We start from the raw sequence: 27,420 nt of genomic DNA on the forward strand, positions 1-27,420 counted from the left end.
GTCACCCCTCAGCCTCCGACGCACCAGGGAAAACAGCCTCAGCCTGTTCAGCATCTCCCTATATCTCAAATCCACCAACCCTGGCAACAGCCGACCCGCCCTATTACACTCGGCCCCGCCCTCTCCGACCCGCCCTATTACACTCGGCCCCGCCCTCTCCGACCCGCCCTATTACACTCGGCCCCGCCCTCCGACCCGCCCTATACACTCGGCCCCGCCCTCTCCGACCCGCCCTATCACCCGCGGCCCCGCCCCCTTGTAGCGGCAGTTTCTTTTCGCTTTTCCCCGTTTGTCCTGGCAAACGATACGAGCTGCTCATGACTCCCGCCAGCGCGCTCTGTTCCCGCGCGCACCCGTGGCGCGCACTCTCCCGCGGCACCGCTGTCTGCTCTGGCGATGCCCGGTGATTGCCAATCCCGTTCTCTGGGCCCGACCGCATGTTGGGGTCGGAATCCTCGCCGCCGCCGCCGCCGCCGCCTTCTGCTGGCTCTCGGGGCAGCGGAGATGGTACTCGGGGGTCTGATCGTGGCAGTCAGCTGCGCCGCTCTGGCGCTCACCTCCTCGGCCAGGGTCAGGCATTCATGTCCTTTCTGGGCCGGTTTCTCGGTGAGTGACTCCAATTTAACCCACTTCATGCCCAGGTTGGCCCATTAACTCGTGTCAGTGTTAGGTATGGCACCGTCATTGTCAGGTTAAGCTGGTCATTACCCAGTTAACCCGCGTCTATTTCAAATTAACTAGTGTCAGTGTCAACTGCTGTCTGTCACGTCGTACAGTGGATGCTGAAGATCTGAAATGAAAACAGTGCTGGAGGAACTCAGCAGGTCGGACATCACCTATGGCGAGCAACAGAGTTAGTATTTTGAGTCCAGTGTGACTTTTCTTTGAAACTCGTGTCAAGCTGACTCGGGGAAATGTCAGGTTTACTCTGGTCAGTGTCAAATTAAACTCAGGTCACTGTTAGGTATAGTCATTTCAGTACAAGGTTAACCTGGGTCAGTGTCAGGTTAACTCTAGTCACTGGGGGAAGTGAGGTCTGCAGATGCTGGAGATCAGAGCTGAAAATGTGTTGCTGGAAAAGCACAGCAGGTCAGGCAGCATCCAAGGAGCAGGAGAATCGACGTTTCGGGCATGAGCCCTTTTTCAGGAATGAGGAAAGTGTGCCAAGCAGGCTAAGATAAAAGGTGGGGAGGAGGGACTTGGGGGAGGGGCGTTGGAAATGCGATAGGTGGAAGGAGGTCAAGGTGAGGGTGATAGGCCGGGGTGGGGCAGAGAGGTCAGGAAGAAGATTGCAGGTTAGGAAGGCGGTGCGGAGTCTGAGGGTTGGGACTGAGAAAAGGTGGGGGGAGGGGAAATGAGAAAGCTGGAGAAATCTGCATTCATCCCGTGTGGTTGGAGGGTTCCTAGGCAGAAGATGAGGTGCTCTTCCTCCAGGCGTCGTGTTGCCATAGTCTGGCGATGGAGGAGGGGGAGTTAAAGTGTTCAGCTACGGGGCGTTTGGGTTGGTTGGTGCGAGTGACCCGAGGTGTTTTCTGAAACGTTCTGCAAGTAGGCGGCCTGTCTCCCCACTGTATAGCAATAGTCCATCTTCCGCAGCTACACTGGCACCACCCCCCACCTTTTCCTCCACTTCATCGATAACTACATTGGCGCTACCTCGTGCTCCCACAAGGAGGTTGAACAGTTCATCCTCCTAACACCTTCCACCCCGACCTCAAATTTACCTGGACCGTCTCAGACTCCTCCCTCCCCTTCCTAGACCTCTCCATTTCTATCTCGGACGACCGACTCAACACGGACGTTTACTATAAACCGACAGACTCCCACAGCTACCTAGATTACACCTCCTCCCACCCTGCCCCCTGTAAAAACACCATCCTATATTCCCAGTTCCTTCGCCTTCGCTGCATCTGCACCCAGGATGACCAATTCCAATACCGAACAACCCAGATGGTCTCCTTCTTCAAAGACCGCAATTTCCCCTCAGACGTGATTAATGATGCTCTCCACCACATCTCCTCCACTTCCCCCTCCTCCACCCTTGAACCCCGGCCTTCCAATCGCCACCAGGACAGAACCCCACTGGTCCTCACCTACCATCCCACTAACCTCTAGATACATCGTATCATCCTTCATCATTTTTGCCACCTCCAAACAGACCCCACCACCAAGGATATATTTCCCTCCCCACCCCTATCAGCGTTCCGGAAAGACCATTCCCTCCACGACTCCCTCGTCAGATCCACAATGTAAGTGTTCAAAGTTTGTGCGAAGATATGTAGCTCGGGTGCTCGTTGTTGTGGTTCTGTTCGCCGAGCTGGAAGTTTTTGTTGCAAACGTTTCGTCCCCTGGCCAGGCGACATCATCAGTGCTTGGGAGCCTCCTGCGAAGCGCTTCTTTGATGTTTCCTCCGGTGTTTATAGTGGTCTGTCCCTGCCGCTTCCAGTTGTCAGTTTCAGCAGTTTCAGGTCCAGATCGATGTGTTTGTTGATGGAGTTTGTGGATGAATGCCATGCCTCTAGGAATTCCCTGGCTGTTCTCTGTCTGGTTTGCCCTATGATAGTAGTGTTGTGATAGTACAACACTACTATCATAGGGCAAGCCAGACAGAGAACAGCCAGGGAATTCCTAGAGGCATGGCATTCATCCACAAACTCCATCAACAAACACATCGACCTGGACCCAATATACCAACCACTACAGCGGACAGCTGAAACTGACAACCGGAAGCGGCAGGGACAGACCACTATAAACACCGGAGGAAACATCAAAAAAGCGCTTCGCAGGAGGCTCCCAAGCACTGATGATGTCGCCTAGCCAGGGGACGAAACGTTTGCAACAAAAACTTCCAGCTCGGCGAACAGAACCACAACAGATCCACAACCCCCATCAACCCAACCTCCACTCCTGGCACCTTCCCCTGCAACCGCAAGAAATGCAAAACTTGTGCTCACACCTCCCCCCTTACTTCCCTCCAAGGCCCCAAGGGATCCTTCCATATCCGTCAGAAATTCACCTGCACCTCCACACACATCATTTACTGCATCCGCTGCACCCAATGTGGCCTCCTACACATTAGGGAGACAGACTGCCTACTTGCGGAACATTTCAGAGAACACCTTTGGGACACCCGCACCAACCAACCCAACCGCCCTGTGGCTGAACACTTTAACTCCCCCTCCCACTCCGCCAAGGACATGAGGGTCCTTGGCCTCCTTTATTGCCAGACCATGGCAACACGACGGCTAGAGGAAGAGCGCCTCATCCGCCTAGGAACCCTCAACCACAAGGGATGAATGCAGATTTCTCCAGCTTTCTCATTTCCCCTCCCCCCACCTTTTCTCAGTCCCAACCTTCAGACTCAGCACCGCCTTTTTGACCTGCAATCTTCTTCCAGACCTCTCCGCCCCCACCCCCTCTCTGGCCTATCATCCTCACCTTAACCTCCTTCCACCTATCGTATTCCCAATGCCCCTCCCCCCTACCTTTTTTCTTAGCCAACTTGGCACACGCTCCTCATTCCTGAAGAAGGGCTTATGCCCGAAACGTCAATTCTCCTGTTCCTTTGATGTTGCCTGACCTGCTGCGCTTTTCCAGCAACACATTTTTAAATTCTCATGCATGAAGCAACCAGAAATCTATCAACAAACACATTGACTTGGATCCCATTTACCACCCCCGAGAAAAAGAACAGGAAATGATGTCCCCACAGGAAATGACATCATCCTCCAAGGAAATCCAAACATATAAATAGAAAGCAGGCTACACCCCCAGTGCTTCATCCAGAGGCTCACTGAAGATATTATCTAGTATGGTGACGAAATGTCTAAAAATGCACCTTCCAGCTCAGTGAGCAAACCTACATCCAGAACCTCAACCTGCGCTACAAATCTTCTCATAACGAGGCTGTTAGCTGTTTCTTAAAGCCATGCTTCAAAGTTCCACGGCCTGGATGCTGGGTGGTATGGAGCTGTCCTTATATGTTGAATCTCATTTGACTTTAAGAAATAACCAAATTCCTTGCTGGTAAACAGGCATCATAGAACAGGCCTTTTGGCCCAACAAGTCCACACTGATCCTCTGATTAGTAACCCACCCAGACCCATTCCCCTACCCTATTACTCTACATTGACCCTTGACTGATGCACCCAACACATCTCTGAATGCTATGGGCAATTTAGTATGGCCAATTCACCTAACCTGCACATCTTTGGATTGTGGGAAGAAACTGAAGCACCAAGAGGAAATCCAAGCAAACACAGGGAGAATGTGTAAACTCCACATAGACTGTCGCTTGAGACTGGAATCGAACCCGTGTCCCTAGTGCTGTGAGACAGCAGTGACCACTAACCCATACTATGGCCCATTCTCTGTGATCAAAACTTACAGAACTCTGTTGAAACAGATGCATGCAGCTTTTCTATCATTGCTTTGTTTGACGAATATACTCTATGCATGCCCAATTATTTTGAGTGGATGTCTACAATGACAAAGAACATTGAACTCACGAAAAGGACCTGCATAGTCAACCTGCAACTACGTTCAAGTTTTATCTGGCCACTCCCACAGATTTGGGGGAGCTGCTGGCACTAATTGTTGTCCTTGTTGGTACTCTGGGCAATCACCCATCAACACAGCTATGTCCGCGTCAAAGCCCGGCCACCTGACATCTCGGCGACAGTGTCATTTTGGAAAGCCCTGGATGGCGCTAGTGAAGTTCAGCCAGTATTTGTCAGCAACGAAAGCCCAAATGGCTGTCTCGTATATTGGTACAATGTGTATTTATGAGTAATAATTATAGCATGCTTCTGAGAATCCTGGTCTAAATGCAATTGCAAGTACGCATGGCTAATATCCAGCTTCGTTAAAGGACAGCCCCCTGCCAGCATATAAATTCACTATGCAAGGGATGGAGTATTTATCCAGCTGTGAAAAGCAGTTTGCCATTTGTTTAAAATCCCCACAAAGGTGAACCGACCCATTGGGCTTCAAAATCAGTTCGACCACTCCTGTCCATTCTACAAATTGGACTGGTTTGATGATTCCTTTACTTTCTAACCTTTTGATTTCTGTCTCTACTTCTCCCTGTAAAGCAAATGGCACTGGGCAGGCCTTGTAGAATGATGGAATTGCTTCTTGGTCAAAATGCAACATTGACTTGGCTCTTCTGATCATTTGAAGACCTTTCTAGAAAACTTCTAAATATTTAATTAGGACTTCACTCAGGTAGCCATTTTTTAATTGAAAAGTGTTGAGCCAATCTAGGTGAAACTAATTTCACCCTAACAAGCTTGGATCCAAGCCTTTTCCAACTATCACTGGTAATTGAACCAGCTGCTTTTCATAAGAGGCTGGAACTAAAATTCAACCCTTAAATCTGCAAAGTTCCCCACTATAGCTTCTCAGCCTAGCTGAGGTCTTGTGCAAAATTAAGGTCTAGAGTCCAGAGGTCTAGAATTTTGTTAAAAACTGGTCTGCAATAGCTGATATTGCTGCACCAGTATTGACCTCCATGAGAACTGGATGACCTTTTTTTCATATTTTTATTAAGAAAAAGTAGATTTTTAAATATTACAACAAATACAAAACAATGCAATTCAAAACAGTACAAAAATAGTACAAAACTAAACCCAAATAATAATAATAATAAAAATTCCCCAACCTACCCTCCTATACGAATCTATAAACATATATAGAGAAGTATAAAATTTTTAAAAAACCTAAACTAGCTATTTAACTAAATAAATAAATACCTAACAACAAACAAATAAATAGTAATAACTCAGCCCAGCCAAACAAAACACTCATACATTCACAATTCCTCCTCCCTGGATATTGGACTCATGAAACACAATTGTTACGGCTATATAAAAGCTCTTGTTAGTGTGGCAGATAAATCTGTGTCCAGGTATTTCAAAAAGGGTTGCCATGTCTTGTAAAAATTCTCAGTTTTGTGGTGTACCATATTTGTGAGAAAATCCAGGGGAATATACTCCATAACAATCTTCCGCCAAGCCGACAGGCCTGGGGTTTTTTTCGGATATCCAACCTAGCAAGATATTCTTCTTTGCACAGAATATAAGAATATTGAAAAGTTTTTTCTTATGCGCGTCTGCAGGAAACACAATGGGTAGGCTCAAAAGGAGAGAAATAGGGTCTTTCTCCACTCCTACACCTAAAATCCTCGCCATTGCACCCACCACAGCGCTCCAATATGTTTGAAGCCTGTCACAAGACCAAAGACAATGGGTAAGAGTGCCTGTGCAGAGCTTGCACTTGGGACATGCTGAAGATACCCCTGGTTTAAATTTTGATAAACGGTCTGGGGCTAAGTGGACCCTGTGGAGAATCTTCAACTGTAAAGCATGGGTCCTATTGCAAATTGATATCTTCCTTGCATTCTCCCAAATATCCTCCCATGCCTCTGAAGAAACTTCAACACCCAGCTCTCTTTCCCACATCTTGCCGAGTCGATCAGACTCATCTGAGGTGGCACCCCCCAATTGGTGATATAAAGTACTGACAGAGTGTACTCTTAGCCCTTGTTAGTGTGGTCAGTCAAAGTAGTGTTAGTGTTGTCAGTCAAAAGTGTGGTCCTTTTTTGAATAAAATCCCTAACTTGAAAAAATCAAAAGAGGTCTCTATTAGGTAACTTGTACTTCCGTACTAACTGATCGAAGGACATCATTACGTTTCCCTCAAGTAAACCACCCATGCAAGATATACCCCTAGCTGCCCGACGTTTAAATCCTGAATCTATCATACCCGGTTGAAAACCCGGCATACCCACTAAAGGTGTAAACAAAGATGTTTTGCCAATATTACCTTCCCTCTGCTGAATTGCCCTCCATGCTTTAACAGTATTGATGACTATTGGGTTATGGCAATATTCCCTCACTGTCCTCACCTTGTCCAAAAACAGCAAACTGGTGAGGGGGCACCTTGCCTGGGAGACTTCGATATCTAGCCATATTGAAAGAGGGTCCCCACAAACCCAATCATTCACGTAGGTCAAAAGCGAGCTTAATTGGTAATTTTTAATGTCCGGAAGGTCTACTCCCCCCAATTTGTGAGGCAACTGCAGTTTGGCTAATTTAATGAGGGGCTGTTTACGGTGCCAGATAAAGGAGCTGAACCAACCGGTCAGTCTCCTGAGTGTTTGTTTACTGAAAATCAGGGGGAGCATCCGTATAGGGTATAGCAAACGAGGGAGAATATTCATCTTAATAAGCGCTATCCAAACCAACCATGAAACTGGAAGTGCCTCCCATCTTTGGTGATCTTGTTTAATTTTTTCAAATAATTGAGTAAAATTGGCTTTGAACAGGCAATCCAGAACTGGAGTAATGAATATGCCCAAATACACAAAACCCCCCTGTGACCACCTAAATGGGAATCTATAGTCACTCTCAAGAGGCAACTCTTTTGTAAGACCTACCCATAGGCATAGCCTCTGATTTAGCAAAATTAATCTTATACCCTGAAAAAGCGCCAAATGCGTGAATGCATTGTATCAGGCAAGGCACTGAGACTGCTGGATTTGTCCAAAAAATTAGAACATCGTCTGCATCGAGCTCTTATGTAATTTTGACCCCACTTCTGGAGTTGATATGTTGAGATCCCCATGAATGGTTTCTGCCAACGATTCAATCACCAACGTAAAAAGTAATGATGAAAGGGGACAGCCCTGCCGGCTGCCCCTAGAAATATTAAAATTGCTTGATTGTATCCCGTTGGTAATGACTGCCATGAGAGGTACACTGTAAGGGACTTTACCCGTCTTATGAAAACGTCTAGAGTCTAGAGTATAGGAAAGGTACGGCCACTCAACTCGGTCAAATGCCTTCTCTGCATCTAAAGAAATCGCCAATCCCTGTATTGACGGCTGTTGGCATGCTTGAATTACATTAAGCAGCCTCCTAACGTTATTGGAGGATCTGCGACCCTTTATGAAGCCCGTCTGATCCTCTTTAATAATAGAGGGTAACACAGTCTCCAGCCTTAACACAAGAGCCTTAGAGAGGATTTTAAAGTCCACATTTAAGAGCAAGATGGGCCTGTATGAAGCACATTCTTCCAGATCCTTCCCTTTTTTAAGGATAAGTGAAGTATTGGCCTCTCTCAGAGATGGTGGGAGACAATCATGACTGTATGAATCATTAAACATATTCAGCATCGGGCCTGACGGTGTACTTAGACTTCCCAGTGAATTCTATAAGGAATTTATATCAGGACCGGTCGCCTTTCCACTCTGAAGCTGCCTCACAGCTTCCTGCACTTCTTGCTCTGATAATGGGGCATTGGGAAAGGACGGTTGTTCGGGAGTCACACGCAGGAGCTTCAGATCTCTAAAAAAGGATTCCATTTTGGCCTGCCCCTCCTCACAATTCTCAGACTGATATAACTTAGAGTAGAATCTCTGGAACACCACATTAATCTTTTTAGAATCATATGTTAGGTTCACAGACCCTTCCCTAATCGCTGTAATGCTTTGTGGGGCACTTCTGTTTCTGGCAAGGTATGCTAAGTATTTGCCTGGCTTGTTACCATGCTCGTATAACCTTTGCTTTGCAAAAGCGAGCTCCTTCTTTGCCGTCTGCTTGAGCATGGAATTTAGTGTAGACCGCAGTGCTGTAATCCTCTGTAGTTTGACCAATGAGGGTCTGTCAAAATAGGCCTTCTGAGCTGCCTTCAACCGTACTTCAAGGAGACGTTGCTGCTCACCCTTCTGCCGCTTCCTACTGGTGGAATATGAAATAACTAACCCCCTGGCATAAGCTTTGGCAGTTTCCCAGAGAACAGATGAACTATCAACCGAGCCTATGTTGATGTCTAGGAATGCCCGAAATTCCCTAGACTAATACTCCACAAATCTACTGTCCATGAGAATAAAGGGGTCCATTCGCCAGTACCTTGAATCCACTGTAACATCCTTAATCTTAACCATGAGGTACACTGGAGCATGATCAGAGATGGCAATATTACCAATCATACAGGATGCCACCAGATCCAAGGTTACCGCAGGGGTCAGAAAAAAAAAAATCAATCTTCGTGTGACATCTATGAGATTGGAGAAAAACGTGAAATCCCTACCTGTAGGGTGGAGATACCTCCAGACGTCCACCAACCCTAATTCCCCAGACAAACCCAATAACTGTTTAGTTTGTGCAGAGGGTATCGAGGGACCTTTAGGCAACCTGTCTACTGTGGGGTCCATGAGGCAGTTAAAATCTCCCCCTATAATGATGTGCCGAGACTTGAGAGACTTATCAGTTTAGGAAAAGCATCTACCACGAATTTAAGAGGATGAGTTGGGGGACAATAAACATTTAAAATGCCATATTCTTCCCCATTTATCAAGGCTTACAAACCTCCCTTATGTGTCTTTAATACATTCCAACAATTTAAATGAGAGATTTCTCCTAACCAATATAGCCACTCCTCTACTTCTGGTATTAAATGATGAAAAATAAACTCGGTCAAAGCCATTCTGCTGTAATTTCAGATGCTTTTTGTCCCTGTAACAAAGCAATATCCACCCTATCCTTTCTAAGACTCAAGAGTACCTTCTTCCTCTTAATTGGTGAGTGACTTCCCTTGATATTCCACGTACACCATTTACTCAAATCACTAGCCATAATCTTCTGCAATTACATTTAAATTCCCGAGAGGCGGAACCCTAACCACAAATTGCTGAGCCTTAGTGTTGCATGGTCCACCAAATATAAAAACTACATAAACTAAAACCACTACATTTAACAAATATACAAAATTATTAAAAATAAAAAACAACAAAAACTAGAAAACAAACCAACATATAAAGCGCCAATAGCGCAGAGTAGGGGAACTCACCCCCTGCCCGGAGGGGGCAACTACCTGTCCCGAACTCCCCATAAGTAGGCATCTAACCATCTCAACCACCTTCACTTCTCCCAGCTAGAGCCACATGGCAAGCACAAGCTAAAAAGAATAAACACCCTAGAGTATCAATATGAATTTTTTAAAATTCTTTTATTTTAAAAAAGGGGAATAAATACCCCACCCATCCTTTGGTATGTCCTGACTTAGAAATTTAAAATGTACATCTTACCCACCACCAGACATAGTTTGAACCAAATTATTATCAAGAGAGGAAAAAAAGGGGAAAAACAAAGCTCCAACCGGATTTCCTCCATTTCTTTTACAGAATGAAAAATGCATTCCCAAGCAACAACATTTATGCATACTACAATTGTTTAAATTAGGTTAGTTTGTCCACAAAGTCTCTCGCCTTCTCCGATCTGTCAAAGGGATGCATGGATCCATCCAAGGTGATCCGAAGTACTGCCGGATATCTCAGGGAGTACTGAATCCCAAGTTCCTTCAGTCGTCTCTTGACACCATCATACAATTTTCGTTTCTGGATCACCGCCGCTGAAAAGTCCTGAAAAAACATGATCTTAGACCCCTCGTAAATTAGGGTCTTTGGATCCTTCCACTGGAGTCTGGAAGCCTTTATGACTCTCTCCTTATCCAGGTAATGATGGAACCGCACCAGGAAAGGACAAGGGCATTGACCCATACCCGACCTCCGCGTTGCAACCTGGTGAGCCCTCTCTATCTTCAATCCTCTCATGCCAGTCTCCAAGTCAAGGAATTTCGGAAGCCAATCTTCAACAAATTCCACAGGCCACTCACCTTCCTTACTCTCAGACAGACCAATGATCCAAATGTTTTTTATCCTACCCCTGTTTTCAAGATCATCCGCTTGGTCACGTAAATTACGAACCTGTGTCTTCAGGGCTTGGATCTCTTCCTTGAGTGAACTGGCATCAGCTTCCACCTGTGCTCTACCTCATCTGTCCTCTTCTCCAGGTCTCCCAGCTGCTGCTCATCCTTCTGCAGCATCAGAGAGACTGGAGCCTGCTTCTCTTTAATCTGTTTCCCCAACATCTCGCGAGATTTCGAGAGCTGGTTCACCAGGTCCTGGAGAGTAATCGGCTCCGAGGCTGCAGCAGGCTGAGCTGCAGGCCCGGTCTTAGATGCTCCTCCTCCCTTTTTAGGCATTTCTGGACAGCTGAAAATACAGGTAAGTCAATTTTTAAATGTTTCTTGCGGCTCCACAATCTTTCCAATGCCCCAAGAAATCCTGATGACCTGGGTTGGGCAGGTTAAAGGACCGTCCTGCTCCTGCTGCGATGCAAAACTCTGCAGTGCGATCTTCTCAGATCGCCGCCATTTTAGATCCCCGGATGACCATTTAACCAAACTTTTGTACTGCTTCATACAGAATCAGGCACGAGAGTGTCAATATTTGTGACACTCACCTTTTTATATGTCAGGCAGGGTTCCCTGATTGGACCAGATTAACAGCGCAATCAGAGAACTCATATTCTGTAAGATCCAGTTCACAGACCTTGTTACAGTCACTACAGAGGACACTTTTTTAAACTTAGGGATCGCCCTTTTAGGAGATATGAGAATTTTCTCTTTAAGAGTTGGGCTACCTTTGAACTCCCTGCCTCAGAAGGTGATGGAGGATGAATCTTTAAATAATTTTAAGGTAGAGGTAGGTAGACGTCCATTAGGCAGAGGAATCAAAGGTTACCAGGGTAGTTGTAAATGTAAAATTCAAAACACAAACTGAGCAGCCATGATCTTATTAAATAAGGCAATAAAACTGCAAATACTGGAATCCAAAGTAGATAAGTAGGACGCTGGAAGAACACAGGAAGCCAGGCAGCATCAGGAGGTGGAGAAGTCAATGTTTCGAGTATAACCTTTCTTCAGGAATGGAGGTGGGGGTTGGAAGATCAGATTTCAGGAACCTATTAGTCTACTTCTGATTGCTACTTGTGTTTATTTGTTAGTAAGCGAGGAGAGAGATTAAGAAATTTCATAACGAAAGATTTTAGGAGTGTGGAATATTTTGCCACAGAGAATATTTGAAACAGGAGAAATTACATCTTTTAAGAGAAAATTAAGTGAGTATTTGTCACAGGCAATAATGATATTATTAAACTGGAGTTAGTTTTTCATTGTTCTAGCACAGTTGGTGGAGAAGGAGCTTCAGTGTGAGCTTTAATTCAGTTAGCCATGTTCCATAAAACTCATGCCTACTGATTACTAGCTTCCCTTTTTTTTTTAACCAAAACACACAAAACAGAAGAGAAAACCAGAAGGCAAATGTTTCCCAACTCCGAGAACTAACTATTCCCCACAACTCAGAGTCAGTCACCTGAAATGAGGAGATTCTCACCTCCTGGAACTAGCTTCCCATATTTATGCAAGCAATTCACACCCAATTAACTTTAATTTATATATCCATCACCTGGGCCCACCTGTGACCCAAGAGGTTCAGTTCCCATCTGCTCAAAAAGTGTGTATTAACATCTTTGAACAAGTTGATTTTCAAAATATCTGTATCCATCAACAGTTCCCTCATTCCATTAGGCTGCAAGCCTTCCCTCAGACTATATTAAATATTAAATAATAACATCCTTCTGTGAACAAAAGACTTCCATTTCTTTGGAGTCCACTCTGATCTCAGCTTCTCCTAAAGTGCTTTACCATACACCTAAGTAGCTTTGAAGTGGGAATTAATATATGGATAATATGGTGTAAATGACTATGTGTATTTTTTTAAAAAAATTATCTCAGAGAGTTTTCATTTCCAGAATTGTTTTTGGAGGATTCTATAGATGGTTATAAATAAAATGATCTAATCCTCTGAAATTTATTTATACTCTTGATGATCATGTAGTTAGTTAACCAAATGGAACAGTGAACTCCGACATTATAGCTCAACATCTTCAGATACTGAAAATGAAAGTTTTCTGTGATTTTTGATGAAAGGTTATCAAGTTTTAAAAAATCAGCTATATTTTCCTCTCCACAGCTGCTGCCTGACCTGCTTGGATGTCCAAATAGTTTCTAACTTTATTTCATATTACCAGAACCCACAGGAGATTGATTTTCTAAATGGACTTCAGAATATTTTCTTGTTCAAATTGACAATATCGGTCTATTGTTAGAGCCATCATCTAATCTCTGCGCCTCTTTTTAAATTATTCAATTTGTGGGATATGGGCATTGCTGGCTGGCCAGCATTTTTGCCCATCCCTAGTGCACTTGAGAAGGTGGTGGTGATGAGCTGCTGCCTTGAACCGCTGCAGTCCATTTGCTGTAGAGTGACCCACAATGCCATTAGGGAGGGAATTCCAGGATTTTGACGCAACAGCAGTGAAGAAACAACAATATATTTGCAAGTCAGTATGGTGAGTGGCTTGGAGGGGAACTTGAAAATGGTGATGTACACATATATCTACTGCCGTTGACCTTCCAGATGGAAGTAGTTGTGGGTTTGCAAGGTGCTGTCTAAAGGACTTGGGTGCATTTCTGCAGTGCATCTTGCAGCTAGTACACATTACTGCTACTGAGCATTGGTGGTGGAGAAAATAGATGCTTTTGGATGCAGTGCCAATCAAGTGGCTGCTTGATCCTGGATGGTGTCAAGCTTCTTGAGTGTTGTTGGGGCTGCACACATCCAGACAAATGGGGAGTATTCCGTCATACTCCTGACTTGTCCCTAGTAGATGGTGGACAGGCTTTGGGGAGTCAAGATGTGAGTTACATGCTGGAGTACTCTTAGCCTCTGACCTGGCCTTGTAGCCACTGCGTTTATGTGGTTAGCCCAGTTGAGTTTCCAGCTGAGGTCTGGAACACCCAGGATGTTGTTAGTGGCAGATTCAGTGATTGTAACACTATTGAATGTCAAGGGGCGGTGGTTAGATTGTCTGTCTCTTTTTGGGAATGCTGATAGGCTGGCATTTGCGAATATTACTTGCCACTTCCCCTCTTCTGACCTTATGATGGAGGGAAGGCCATTGCTGAAGCAGCTAAAGATGGTTGGGTCTAGGACATTACTCTGAGGAACGCCTGCAGCGATATCCATGAAAAGTTCAGCCATGTTCTTATTGAATGGCAGAGCAGAGTCGAGGGGCCATAAGGTGACACTCAGTCAAATGGCATTGGTTTGCCACCCGCAAACAACTGTAGACCAAAAGGACTTCCTAGCAGCATTGGAATCAACCCTGAAGCACAACAGACTTACGGAAGAAACCCAACAGACCATCAGACAGACAGTAGCAACAACATTAAACAGGAAGAAAGCAGGGAACACTCTCAACACACAGGAAAGGAAAGCCCTAGAAGGACTCAGAAAGACAGAAATATTGTAATCCTCCCTGCAGACAAAGTGTGCATGATAGTCAGTCAGTCATTCTCAACAGAACAGTACATTGAAAAGGCTACTCAAAGATATCGACATTACCAACAGGTGGCGATGGACCTGACTCCACAGCTAGAAAAGCACATCACAGCATCACTGAAGAAACTCCACAAATCAGTTGAAATTAACAACACATATTTCCAAAGAATGAAATTTGATGGATCCATTTCTATGGATTACCTAATGTACACAAACCATCCCCCCCCCCCCCCCCCTCTCCCCGACCCATAATCTCACTTCCCGGCACACCAACATGCAGATTAGCAAAAGAATTTCACCGTAAACTGAAATACCTAATAGAAGACTCATGCCACTCCATCCACTCCACCCAAAAATTCCTGAAGATCAAATACACAAAGATAGGAGAGGACAAAGTCATGTTCTCCTTTGACACAGTGGCCCTATTCACATTAATTAACATCAGCCTGGCCAAAGAAACACTGACCACACTACTAGATGAACCAAGGATATAAACACCAGACAGCACCAACTCTATCAGCAAGGATAGCATCCTCAAGCTAGTTGTTTGTGCCTCACTATTCACTTCGCCTTCATTGACAAGACTTACAGGCAAATCAATGGAACACCAATATCAGGATTCTTGGCAGAAGCAGTGATGCAGAGATGAGGACGAACACTTTGCCCCACGATCCAACCCAAGCTTTGGGTCCACTATGTGGATGACACCTTTGTCATCATGAAACGAAACAAATTAAAGAAAATAACCACGGTGGCACAGTGGTTAGCACTGCAGCCTCGCAGCGCCAGAGACCTGGGTTCAATTCCCGACTCAGGTGACTGACTGTGTGGAGTTTGCACATTCTCCCCGTGTCTGCGTGGGTTTCCTCCGGGTGCTCCGGTTTCCTCCCACAGTCCAAAGATGTGCAGGTCAGGTGAATTGGCCATACTAAAATGCCCGTAGTGTTAGGTAAGGGGTAAATGTAGGGGTATGGGTGGGTTGCGCTTCGGCGGGTCGGTGTGGACTTGTTGGGCCGAAGGGCCTGTTTCCACACTGTAATGTAATGTAATGTAATCTAATCTAATCTAATATAATTAGCAACATCCTTACTGGCATAAATGTTACAAAAGAGGAAGAGTTCAACAACAGACTCCCCTTCCTAGATGTCACAGTGGAACAAACAGTCAATAGAGAACTGTAGACCAGCGTCTATAGGAGAGCAACACACACAGACCAGATACTCAACAACAGAAGCAATCATCCCAACAGCCACAAACAGAGCTGCATCAGGACATTATTTAATTGGGCCACAACACACTGCAGCACCCAGGAACTAAGAGCAGCAGAAGAAAAACACTTATACAGCGTATTCAAGAACAGGTACCTGATAAACACAGTCCGCTGATTCTGAAACAACAAACCCAACAAGACGACACAACAACATGCCCAGAGACTCTAGACACACTACCATACATCAAAGACATCTCTGAGATGACTACTAGACTACTCTGACCCCTTGGCATCATGGTAGCCCACAAACCTACAAACACACTGAAACAGATACTGATGAATGTAAAGGACCCAGTACCAACAACTAGCAAAACAAATTCATATACAAAATACCCTGCAAGGACTGCAAGAAACGATAAGTCAGACAGGCAGGCAAGAAACTAGCAACCAGGATACACGAACACCAACTAGCCACCAAAGGACATGACCAGCTATCACTAGTATCCTTACACACAGATGAAAGAGGACACCACTTCAACTGGGGCAAGACATTCTAGGACAGGCTGAACAGAGACATGTACGGAATTCCTAGAGATCGGCATTCAAACCGAATCTCCATCGATAAACATATCGATTTGGACCCATTTACCAACATCTGAGAAAAAGGATCGGAAATAATATTACCCACCTTAACATTCGAAGACACATAAATAGAAAGCAGGATCGAACACCAGTGCTTCACCGGAGGCTCACTGATGATGTTACCTAGCATGGTGACAAAACGTCTGAGAACAAACCTACCAGCTCAGCGAGCAAACTTACAACCTGAACTATATTTCTGCAGCAGCTATGCAAATGGTCATCATTATAGAGTGTCAATCTCTTGCCTTTTCCCCATATTCTTGCACACTATTTCTATCCAAATAATCATCTAATATCATCTTGAATTCCTCAATTGAACTTGTCTCCACCACATTTCCAGGCAATGCATTCACACCCTAACTACTCTCTATGTGAAAACCTTTTTTCCTCATATCATCTTGCTTATTTTGCACATCACTTTAAATCTAAGCCCGTTCATTATTGTTCCTTTAATCAGTGAGAAGAACTTCTCCTGAACTACTGCATCCAGCCTGCTCATGATTTTGAAAACCTCTATCAAATCTCTTCTCAGTCTTTTTCTCTCCGAGGTGAATAGTCCCAACTTCTTCAATCTCTCTTCATAACTGTTCATCACAGGAACTAAATTGCTAGGCACTTTCTTCAGTGCATTCACATCTTTCCTATAATGTGGTGCCCAGAACTATTCGCAATACTCTGGCAAAGGTCTGAAAAGTATGTTTAATATCACCTCCTTGCTCTGATACTGTATGCTTGTTTTGATAAAGCAGAGGAATGCTTTATTTACTGCTCTCTCCAGTTGTCCTATCACTTCCAATAACCTGTGCACATAGTACACCAGATCTCTCTGTTCCTGCAACCACTTTAGAATTGTGTTTTATTTTATATTGTCTTTAAGTGTTCCTCCTATTAAAGTATATCATCTCACATCTCTCTGCATTGAACCTCATCTGCCACCTGCCATCCACTCCATCAATTTGTCAATATCCTTTTGGAGTACTACACTACCCTCCCCATAATTCACAATTCTTCTATTCAATTTTTTTTACATCCAAGTTGTTGCGGTTCTCACTGAAGGTACAGGGAAAGGTTGACTCAGTAATTGTTCAGTTTTTAAGTCACTGGTTAATCATCACTGAAGAGTTAACTTTCCACAATCCTTGGTCTAACGCAGTCCTTTCCTCTTTTTGGTCCATAATCCAAATACAGAAAAATGAAAAGATATGGTCTTTGCAATTATATACTTTGTCAAATTGACACAGTACTCCAGATGTAGCCTCACCAATACTTTGCTATAAAAAAACTGATCAAACTGTGGATGCTGTAGTTCAGAAACACAAACAGAAATTGCTGGAAAAGCTCAGCAGGTCTGGCAGCATCTAGAGAGAAATCAGAGTTAACGTTTTGGGTCGAGTGACCCTTCCTCAGAACTCACCAATACCCTGTACAGTTGCAGTATAACTTCACTTCCATCATATTTCGTTCTCTTTGCAATAAATGATAACATATGATTTTTCTTCCTAATCACTTGCTGTTAATGCATTCTAATGTGCCAGCTCACTCAGATTGCTCTGTACCATTGGGTCCTGCAACTTCTCTACATCTAAATAGGGTACTGCTTCTCTATTCTTCTAGCCAAACTAGAAAAGTTCGCATTTACCCATGCTGTACTCTATCTGCCAAATGTCTGCTTATTCCTTTGCAGACACATTTTTTTACCAAACTTCATGATATCAGCAAATGTACCTACCATACCTTTGTTCCCGTCATCCGAATGATTGATACAGACTGTAAATAGGTAAGTGGGGGTCAGTTAGCTCAGTTGACTGATCCTGGTTTCATAACACAAGGCCACACGCAAACTGGAGGAAGAACACCTTATCTTCTGCCTCAGGAGCATACGGCCTTAACGTAGAATTCACCAGCTTCCAAATCTCCCCACACTCCCACCTCATCCCAGACCCAGCCCTTCCTCTCCACCCTACCCCCTTAACCTGACCCTACCTGTCCATTTTCCTTCCCACCTATCTGCTCCACTCTTCCCACTGATCAATCACAATCACCTCCTACCTGCATCCACCTATTGCCATCCCACCCACCTTTTCCACAGCCCCACCCCTCAATTTATTTTGCAGCTCCCTTTCCGTTCCCGCAGTACTGATGAAAGATTCTGCCCTGAAACGTTGACTTCCCTTCCCTGATGCTGTTTGATCTGCTGTGCTTTTTCCAGCTCCGTTCTTTATCCATTCTGACTCGTCAGAATCTGCAGTTCTCACTATCTCCAAGGATTTTTAAAAGTTGAGTGCATGTTGATCTTCTGACAATATGTTACAGTCAGCATTAAGGACTGAGTGTTGAGTGAGAATATCCGAGAGAGATCTTTCATTGGCTGTCACACTCTGCACAACCCTGATTGACTCTTGAACGTTGGAACAGGAGCAGTCCTCAGATAGAATATGATGCAGGGAGAAAGATTTATTCCTATTGCACTTTTGGTTATTTTCAATTTAAAATATTTTGCCACTGGGCTGTAACTTTAAATGGAATATATGTTGTAAATATTAAAACTATTATATTTGTTATAATAGAGAAACCAAAGAGTGGAATATGATATGAAAATACAAACATAGGATCATGCAAATTCAAAACAGGAATAGGCCAATATGGAAACAAGTTGGATCTTATCGTATCTGCTTTAATTCTCAAATCATACTAGTACGTCCACACATTTAATGAATAAATTAAACTTTTGGAATTAAAAAATGTTGCTATATTGCTATTTTTGAATTAGGAAGATGTGTCTCTCAAAACATTAATTGTTGTCAAATACAAGAGGATGGCCAGAGTGAGGGGTAGGGCCAATCGGAGTAGTGGAGGGAACTTGTGTGCGGAGTTAGAGGAGGTCCTTAATGAATACTTTGCTTCAGTATTCACTACTGAGAGGGACCTTGATGTTTGTGAGGACAGCGTGAAACAGGCTGATATGCTCAAACAGGTTGATGTTAAGAAGGCAGATGTGCTAAAAAATTTGAAAATTATAAGGATAGATAAGCCCACTGATCCAGACAGAATATACCCAAGATTACTACAGGAAGCGAGGGAAGAGATGGTGCCATTGGTGATGATCTTTGCATACTCACTGTCTACTGGAGTCTTGCCAGATGATTTGAGGGTGGCAAATGTTATTCCCTTGTTCAAGAAAGGGAATAGGGATAATCCTGGAATTTACAGACCAATCAGTCTTACGACTGTGGTGGGCAAATTATTAGAGAAGATTTTGAGAGACAAGATTTCTGATTACCTAGAAAACAATAGATTGATTAGAGCTGGTTAGATGGCTTTGTGAAGGGCAGGTCATGCCTCACAAGCCTTATTGAATTATTTGAGAATGTGACAAAACACGTTGACGATAGAACTGTGAATGTGGTGTACATGGATTTTAGCAAGGCGTTTGATAAGGCTCCCCATGGTAGGCTCATTCAGAAAGTAAGGAGGCATTGGATATAGGGAAATTTGGCTGTTTGCGTTTTGAATTGGGTGGCCCATAGAAAACAGAGGGTGGTAGTTGATGGAAAGCATTCAGCCTGGAGCTCAATGGCCAGTAGTGTTTTGCAGGGATCTCTTCTGATACCTCTGCTTTTTGTGAATTTTATAAATGACTTGGATTAGGAAATGGAAGGGTGGTTAGATTTGCTGATGACACGAAGGTTGGTGGAGTGGTGGATAATGTTGAGGGCTGTTGCAAGTTGCAACAAGACATTGACAGGATGCGGAACTGGGCTGAGAAGTGGCAGATGGAGTTCAACCTGGAAAAGTGTGAAGTGATTCATTTTGGAAGGTGAATTTGAATGCAGAATACAAGGTTAAAGGCAGGATTCTTGGCAGTGTGGAGAAACAGAGGGATCTTGGGATTCACATCCATAGATCCCTCAAAAGTTGCCATCCAAGTTGATGGACTTCTTAAAAAGGGAATGGTATGTTGGCTTTCATTAGCAGAGGGATTGAGTTTAAGAGCCACGAGGTTATGCTGCAGCTCTGTAGAGCCCTGGTTAGACTACACTTGGAATGTTGTGTTCAGTTCTGGTCACCTCATTATTGGAAGGATGTGGAAACTTTAGAGAGGGTGCAGAGGAGATTTACCAGGATGCTGCTTGGACTGGAGGGCATGTCTTATGAAAAAAGGCCCTAGCTCACTCAACCTTTCTCATTGGAGTGAAGGATGAGAGGTGACTTGATAGAGGTGATGATGAGAGGCATAGAGTGAATAGTCAGAGACTTTTTCCCAGGGCAGAAATGGCTATCACAAGGGGGCATAATTTTAAGGTGATTGGAGGAAAATTTCGAGGAGATGTAATAGGTTGGTCCTTTACAGGTGCATGGAATGCACTGCCAGTGGTGGTGCTAAAGTCAGACACGTTAGGAACACCTTGGATGATAGTAAAATGAAGGTTATGTAGGTTAGTTTAATCTTAGAGCAGGATAAAAGGTTGGCACAACATCAAGTGCCGAAGGGCCTGTACTGTGCTGTACTGTTCTATGTTCTATACGGAGCTGCTTTTGCTGGGAGTTGTTGTTCTAAAAGACAGGGATGAAGCATATTATTAGCCTACAGTCTAAGATAAAGACTCAAAACTCTTGTTTTCTTTTCTGCAGGTGCTTTTATCAGGGCTAATTGGTGTTGTTTCCTGGAAAAGACCCATCTCCCTGGTGGTGAGTAGCAACAGCAGCACCAAATTAACCGGAGCAACAAGACAGGGCTGTTGAATTGCATCAATGCCATTATGGGTGGTACAGTCATATCACTCAGGTTTTGCCATCTCATTACCATTAGGTAATGATTTTATGAATAATAACAATGTGGAGGGCTGTTATGGTGCAGTGATAGTTTGCTCATCTCTGAACCAGGAGATCCTGGTTCACGACCTACCTGCTGCAGAGGTGTGTAATTAAATCTCTGAACAGTTCGATCAGAAAATATCCAGAAGTGTGAGCAACGCAAGTTAAGGCTTAGCTATTTTGCCTGAGGCTGACAACTAAAAGTTAAGAAAATCAACACAGTTACTCTTTGCACAGAGCAGTGGCTACTTGTGGGAATTAATCAGAAATGCCTAGTCCTTTTTCCATGAAACATATTTCTATTCCCAGATTATGCGTGGAGACTATAATTGTCTATTTACATTACAGAACTCAGGCTGGAGACAGGGCCTTAAACTAAACAGGGGAAGAGGGCTCAGTTATAGGGGAAATTAGAAAACTTGAATTAAAGAAGGAATTTAGAGTTGAATTAAGAGTGCAGAATTCAGGAGAGATTATTAAAATTCCGGCACAGACACAAATAGGAGAGAGTATATGGAAAGGGATAGCAATCAAACTTCAATCACGTTGGACAAACGAATGACAGAGAAGAGGGGTGGCTAATACAGGACTGAAGGTGTTATACCTGAATGCACACAGTATAAGGAATAAGGTAAATGAGCTTTTGGTGCTGATTGAAATTGGCAGGTATGACATGGTGGGCATCACGGAGACGTGGCTGCAAGGGGATCAGGATTAGGAGCTGGATATTCAAGGATATACATCCTGTCAAAAAAATAGCCAGGTGAGCAGAGGTAGTGGGGTTGCCTTATTAGTATGAAATGAAATTAATAGTAAGAAACAAAGTAGGATCAGGTGTGTAGAATCTGTGTGGGTAGAATTAAGAAACTGTAAAAGGTAAAAAAAATGACAGTTGGAATTATGTACAGGCCTCTAAACAGTAGTCAGGAGCTGGGGCACAAGATACACCAGGAGATGGAAAAGATGTGTAGGAAAGGCAAAGTTACAGTGATCGTGGGGGATTTCAATATGCAGGTGGACTGGGAAAATCAGGTTGGTAGTGGACTGCAAGAAAAGGAATTTGTGGAATGTCTATGAGATGGCTTTTTGGAGCAATTTGTGCTGGAGCCCACTAGGGAACAGACAATACTGGATTTAGTGTTGTGCAGTGAGATAGACTAAGGGAGCTTAAGGTGAAGGAACTCTTAGGAGTTAATATGATTGAATTTACCCTGCAATTTGAGAGGGAGTAGATAGAATAATAGGTAATTGTATTCCAGCTGAATAAAAGCAACTACAGAGGCATGAAATAAGAGCTGGGTAGAATTGGACTGGGAGAGGACCCTAGCAGGAAACATAGTGGAACAGTAATGGCAGGAGTTTCTGGGAATAATTCAGGAGACACATCAGAGATTCATCTAGAGGGAAAAGCAGCATGGTACAGGGAGGATGAGGCAACCATGGCTGACTTGGGAAGTCAGGGATAGCACAAAAGCAAAAGGGAAAGTATATCATGCGGCGAAGGGCAGTGGGAAACCATAGAATTGGGAAGCTTATAAAGACCAACAGAGGACAACAAAAAAAAGGGAGTGGATTAAATAGGAAAGTAAGCTAGCCAGTAATATAAAGGAAGACTGTAAGAGTTTCTTCAGATATACAAATGGCAAAAGAGAGGCAAAAGTGGACATTGAGCCGCTGGAAAATCTTGCTGATGAAATAGTAGTGGGGAACAAGGAAATGGCCGAGGAACTGAATAATTACTTCACATCAGTCTTCGCAGTGTAAGACACGAATAATATTCCAACAATTCAAGAGAGTAAGGGGGCAGAGCTGAGTATGGTGGCCGTCACTAAGGAGAAGTGACTAGAAAAACTGAATGGCCAGAAGGTGGATAAATCACCTGGACCAGATGGACTACACCCCAGACTTCTAAGGGAGATATCTGAAGAGATAGTGGAAGTGTCAGTGGTGATCTTTTAGGAATTGCTACATTCAGTAAGGGTCCTAGAGGATTGGAAAATTGCTAACATGACACTCCTATTTAAAAAGGGAGTAAGGCAAAACACAAAAAAAATTATAGACCTATTGAATTTAGAAGGATGAGGGGTGATCTATTTGAAACTTACAGAATACTGAAGCCTAACCTCAGTCATGGGTAAGATCCTGGAATCCATTGTGAAGGATGAGATTTCTGAGTACTTGGAAGTGCATGGTAAAATAAAGCCAAGTCAGCATGGTTTCATCAAGGTGAGGTCATGCCTGAAAAATCTCCTGGAATTCTTTGAGGAACTAATGAGTAGGTTAGATTAAGGAGAGTCAATGGATGTTATCGACCTGGACTTCAAGGAGGTCTTTGGCAAGGTGCCACACTGGAGGCTACTGAGTGTCTAAAGGCCTATGGTGTCAGAGGTAAGGTGCTAGCATGGATTGAAGCTTGGCTGTCTGGCAGAAACAGAGAGTGGGGATAAAAGAGTCCTTCTCAGGAAGGCAGCCGGTGACAAGTGGTGTTCCGCAAGGCTCCGTGTTGGGACACAACTTCTCACTTCATACACTAACAATCTAAATTAAGGAACTGAGGGCATTCTGGCTACGTTTGCAGATGATACAAAGATAAATAGAGGGATAGGTAGCAGGAGGAGGCAGGGAGGCTGCAGTTCTGGTCACCACATTACCAAAAGGGTATGGACGCTTTGGAGAGGGTGCAGACAAGGTTTACGAGGATGTCGCCTGGTATGGAAGTGCTAGCTATGAAGAGATGTTGAGTAGGTTAGGATTGTTTTCATTAGGAAAAAGGAGGTCGAGGGGGAAACCTGATTGAGATCTACAAAATCACGAAGGTATGGATAGGGTGGATAGAGATAAGCTTTTTCCCCAGAGTGAGGGATTCAATAATGAGAGGTCGTGTGTTCAAGGTGAGAGGTAAAACGTTTAAGGGGGATACATGCGGAAAGTACTTTACACAGAGGGGGATAGGTGCCTGGAACGTGTTGCCAGCAGAGGTAGTAGAGGCAGGCATGGTATATTAATTTAAGGTGCGTCTGGACAGATGCACGAGTAAGTGGGGAGCAGTGGGATACAGATGCTTAGGAATTGGGCAATAGGTTTAGACAGTAGATTTGGATCGGCTCAGGTTTGGAGGGCCAAAGGGCTTGTTGCTGGGCTGTAAATGTTCTTTGTTCAGAAGGATTTGGACAAGTTAGGAGAGTGGGCAAAAAAGTGGCAGATGGATTACAACATAGGAAAGTGAGGTCATGCACTTTGGTAGAAGAATAGAGGCATGAACTCTTTTCTAAATGGAGAGGAAATTCAGAAGTCTGAAGTGCAAAGAGACTTGGGAGTAGTTAGGAAGGCAAATGCTGTAACGGCATTTATTTTGGGAGGACTTGAATTTAAAAAAGCAGGAATGTACTTATGAGGCTCTGGTTAGACCACATTTGGATTATTGTGCCTAGTTTGGTCCCCATATCTCAGGACGGGTGTACTGATCCTGGAGCGTATTCAGAGGAGGTTCATGAGAACGGTCCCATGGATGAAAAGCTTAACGTATGAAGAACGTTGGAAAATTCTGAGTTTATATTCAATGGAATTCAGAAGGATTGGGGGGGGGGGGGGGGGAGGATATCATTGAAACGTACAGAATACTGAATGGCCTGAACAGAGCAGATGTTGGGAAGATGATTCCTTCGGTAGGAGAGACTAAGACCAGAGGGCACAGCCTTCGAGTAAAGGAGGAAAAACGTCTTCAGCCAGAGTGGTGAATCTATAGAATTCATTGCCACAGAAGGCTGTGGAGGCCAGGCCACTGAGTAAATTTAAGACAGAGATAGATAGGTTCTTGAGTATCAAAGGCTATGGGGAGAAAGTAGATAAATGGTGTTGAGAAACTTATCAGCCATGATTGAATGGCAAAGCGGACTTGTAGGGTTCAATGGCCTAATTTCTGCTCCTGTGTCTCATGCTCTTCGCGTGTATGTGTACACCTGAGGCTTACACATGCTTCTTCTCATACACACACAAGTACAGACACTATTTCCAGTATGCTTTCCTAACTGTATAGTTCAAAATGATTTATGTTGTAAAAGTCACTGCTCAAGGCCCATCAATAAGATCCTGGAGAATAAGATCCTGGCGAGCCATGGCAGTCCTTGTAGTGACAGTGTCCTCAAAGTTATTTGAGATGGATGTCCAGGCATGTGACCCAGTGATCAGGAAAAAAAGTGATACATTTTCAAGTCTGAAATTAGAGAGATTTGGCGATGTTGTTCTCATGTGCCTACTGCCCTTATATTCATACCCTCTTTTAGTATAAAATATTACTAAGACATAAAATGAAATAATGACCTGGGGGCCTGTGTTTTCTGTCATGTTTGTGTTAAGAAACAACATTGCCACGAATTGTTGGGCCGCGCACTGGAAATCAAACCCTACTCTTCTCAGTCATCACAAATTTAAAATATAAATCAAAATATGCATTATGTCCAATGTACCTGTCATAACCCCAGGTTAACATAAATCACATACCAGGTTTCTGTTGTGAAATAGAACTACTATTTATTACAAATAAATAGATAACTAAATAAACCACACGTAAACAATTATGAACTGTCAACAGGCAGCAGAGTGGTTCCTCAGTACTAGGGACCCAGGTTTGATTCCAGCTTTGGGCGCTATGTGTGGAGTTAGCACATTCTTTCTGTGTCTGCATGGGTTTCCTCCCACAGTCCAACGATGTACAAGTTAGGTGAATTGGCCATGCTAAATTGCCCACAGTGTTCAGGGATATGTAGGCTAAGTGTATTAGTCAGCGGAAATGTAGAGTAATAGGGTAGGGGAATGGATCTGGGTGGGATACTCTTCAGAAGGCCAGTGTAGACTTGTTGGGCTAAATGGCCTGTTTCCACACTGTCAGAATTCTATATAGCTTTTTTTTCTCCACTCATTCACAGCATGCAGGCCTTGTTGGTTAGGCAGTTAAAACTCAGCCATATCGCTTGTGTCTGGAGCCACATGTAGCCAGACCAGATACAGGCACAAGTTCCCTTTCCTGATGAAGGGCTTATGCCCGAAACGTCGATTCTCCTGCTCCTTTGATGCTGCCTGACCTGCTGTGCTTTTCCAGCAACACATTTTTAAGCTCCTAAAAGGTACCTCAATGACAGGAGTCCAAAAAAAGAAGTCAATTTCAGCTAAGGGCAGAGTTTAGAATGGGCCAAAGCCCACAATATACAATTTCAAACACTTTGCACCTGGGTGCAGGCAATGTGTAAAGGAAAGCCCCTGACCAGCTTTCCTATAGACATGCTGTCGGCTGCCCTCCCCCTCCCCAGCTCAGTCATCAACCCTCCAGCGCCCAGCCGCTCCACATACTAGCTGGCCCACTCCCAAACATAATCAATTACAAAATCCACATCCAGTAACAGAATTCACTAACTCCTCACAGTTGCGTTTCCAGCACACAGGCAGCAAATGCTCACCTCTCAGCATACACAGGTGTTCAGTCTTTACAGAGGCCTGCCCACCCCCACAGGGCCAGGCCTACCCGCAGAGGAACAGTTCATTTGGAAAGGTACAATTGACTCAGGTTCAGTCCAAACACCAATAAGTGAAGGCACATGAAAAAAAGAAAACCAAACCAGAATGCAAGGGCCACAAAATCAGTATCGTCCTTTTCTCAAAGGAGAAGAGTAACACACAGGCTGTAACCAGTGAGTAAAACAATGAGAACTGAAATACACCTGTAACACATTGACTGTGTAGATCAACAAGTTTAGAAATCAGTCCTCAATGAAATAAAAGGGATACCAATCGACAAACTGGCTGTGTAAATCAGCCATATACAAGAAACAGCATTTTACAGGGGAAAGGGTGGCAAAGCTAGACTACAAACCTCACCATACAACCAGTTCGCATGGAAACAAGTAACCTTGAATCCCACTTTACATTATCAAAAAGAAAACAGTGAACACAATCATATACAGAGTTTGATAAACCGAACAACAGTGCATATGTAACAGACACATAGAACATAGAACAATACAGCACAGAACAGGCCCTTCGGCCCACGATGTTGTGCCGAACTTCTAACCTAGATTAAGTACCCATCCATGTACCTATCCAAATGCTGCTTAAAGGTCGCCAATGATTCCGACTCTACCACTCCCACGGGCAGCGCATTCCATGCCCCCACCACTCTCTGGGTAAAGAACCCACCCCTGACATCTCCCCTATACCTTCCACCCTTCACCTTAAATTTATGTCCCCTTGTAACACTCTGTTGTACCCGGGGAAAAAGTTTCTGACTGTCTACTCTATCTATTCCTCTGATCATCTTATAAACCTCTATCAAGTCACCCCTCATCCTTCGCCGTTCCAACGAGAAAAGGCCGAGAACTCTCAAACTATCCTCGTACGACTTCCTCTCCATGGAATCTTCGTATCATCGTTTATATGTGTGTGTATGTGTATGTGTGTGTGTGTGTGTATGTGTGTGTATAGAACATAGAACATAGAACAATACAGAACAGAA

The 27,420-nt window shown here is 44.0% G+C and overlaps 1 protein-coding gene across 1 annotated transcript in view; it reads left to right on the top strand.

The window, feature by feature from the left end:
- The first annotated feature begins 245 nt into the window (after nucleotides 1-245).
- The window catches only part of fam189a1 (family with sequence similarity 189 member A1), a 97,268-nt gene continuing 70,093 nt past the window's right edge, over nucleotides 246-27,420 (top strand). Inside the window, exons 1-2 of the mRNA XM_043680321.1 lie at nucleotides 246-606; nucleotides 20,733-20,789. Coding sequence (XP_043536256.1) covers nucleotides 397-606; nucleotides 20,733-20,789 — 267 coding nt within the window. The 5' untranslated portion in view covers nucleotides 246-396. The remainder of the gene's footprint in view (nucleotides 607-20,732; nucleotides 20,790-27,420) is intronic.

This window comes from Chiloscyllium plagiosum, chromosome 40 (assembly GCF_004010195.1).
Source record: "Chiloscyllium plagiosum isolate BGI_BamShark_2017 chromosome 40, ASM401019v2, whole genome shotgun sequence".
In the NCBI taxonomy this organism is placed as follows: Eukaryota; Metazoa; Chordata; class Chondrichthyes; order Orectolobiformes; family Hemiscylliidae; genus Chiloscyllium; species Chiloscyllium plagiosum.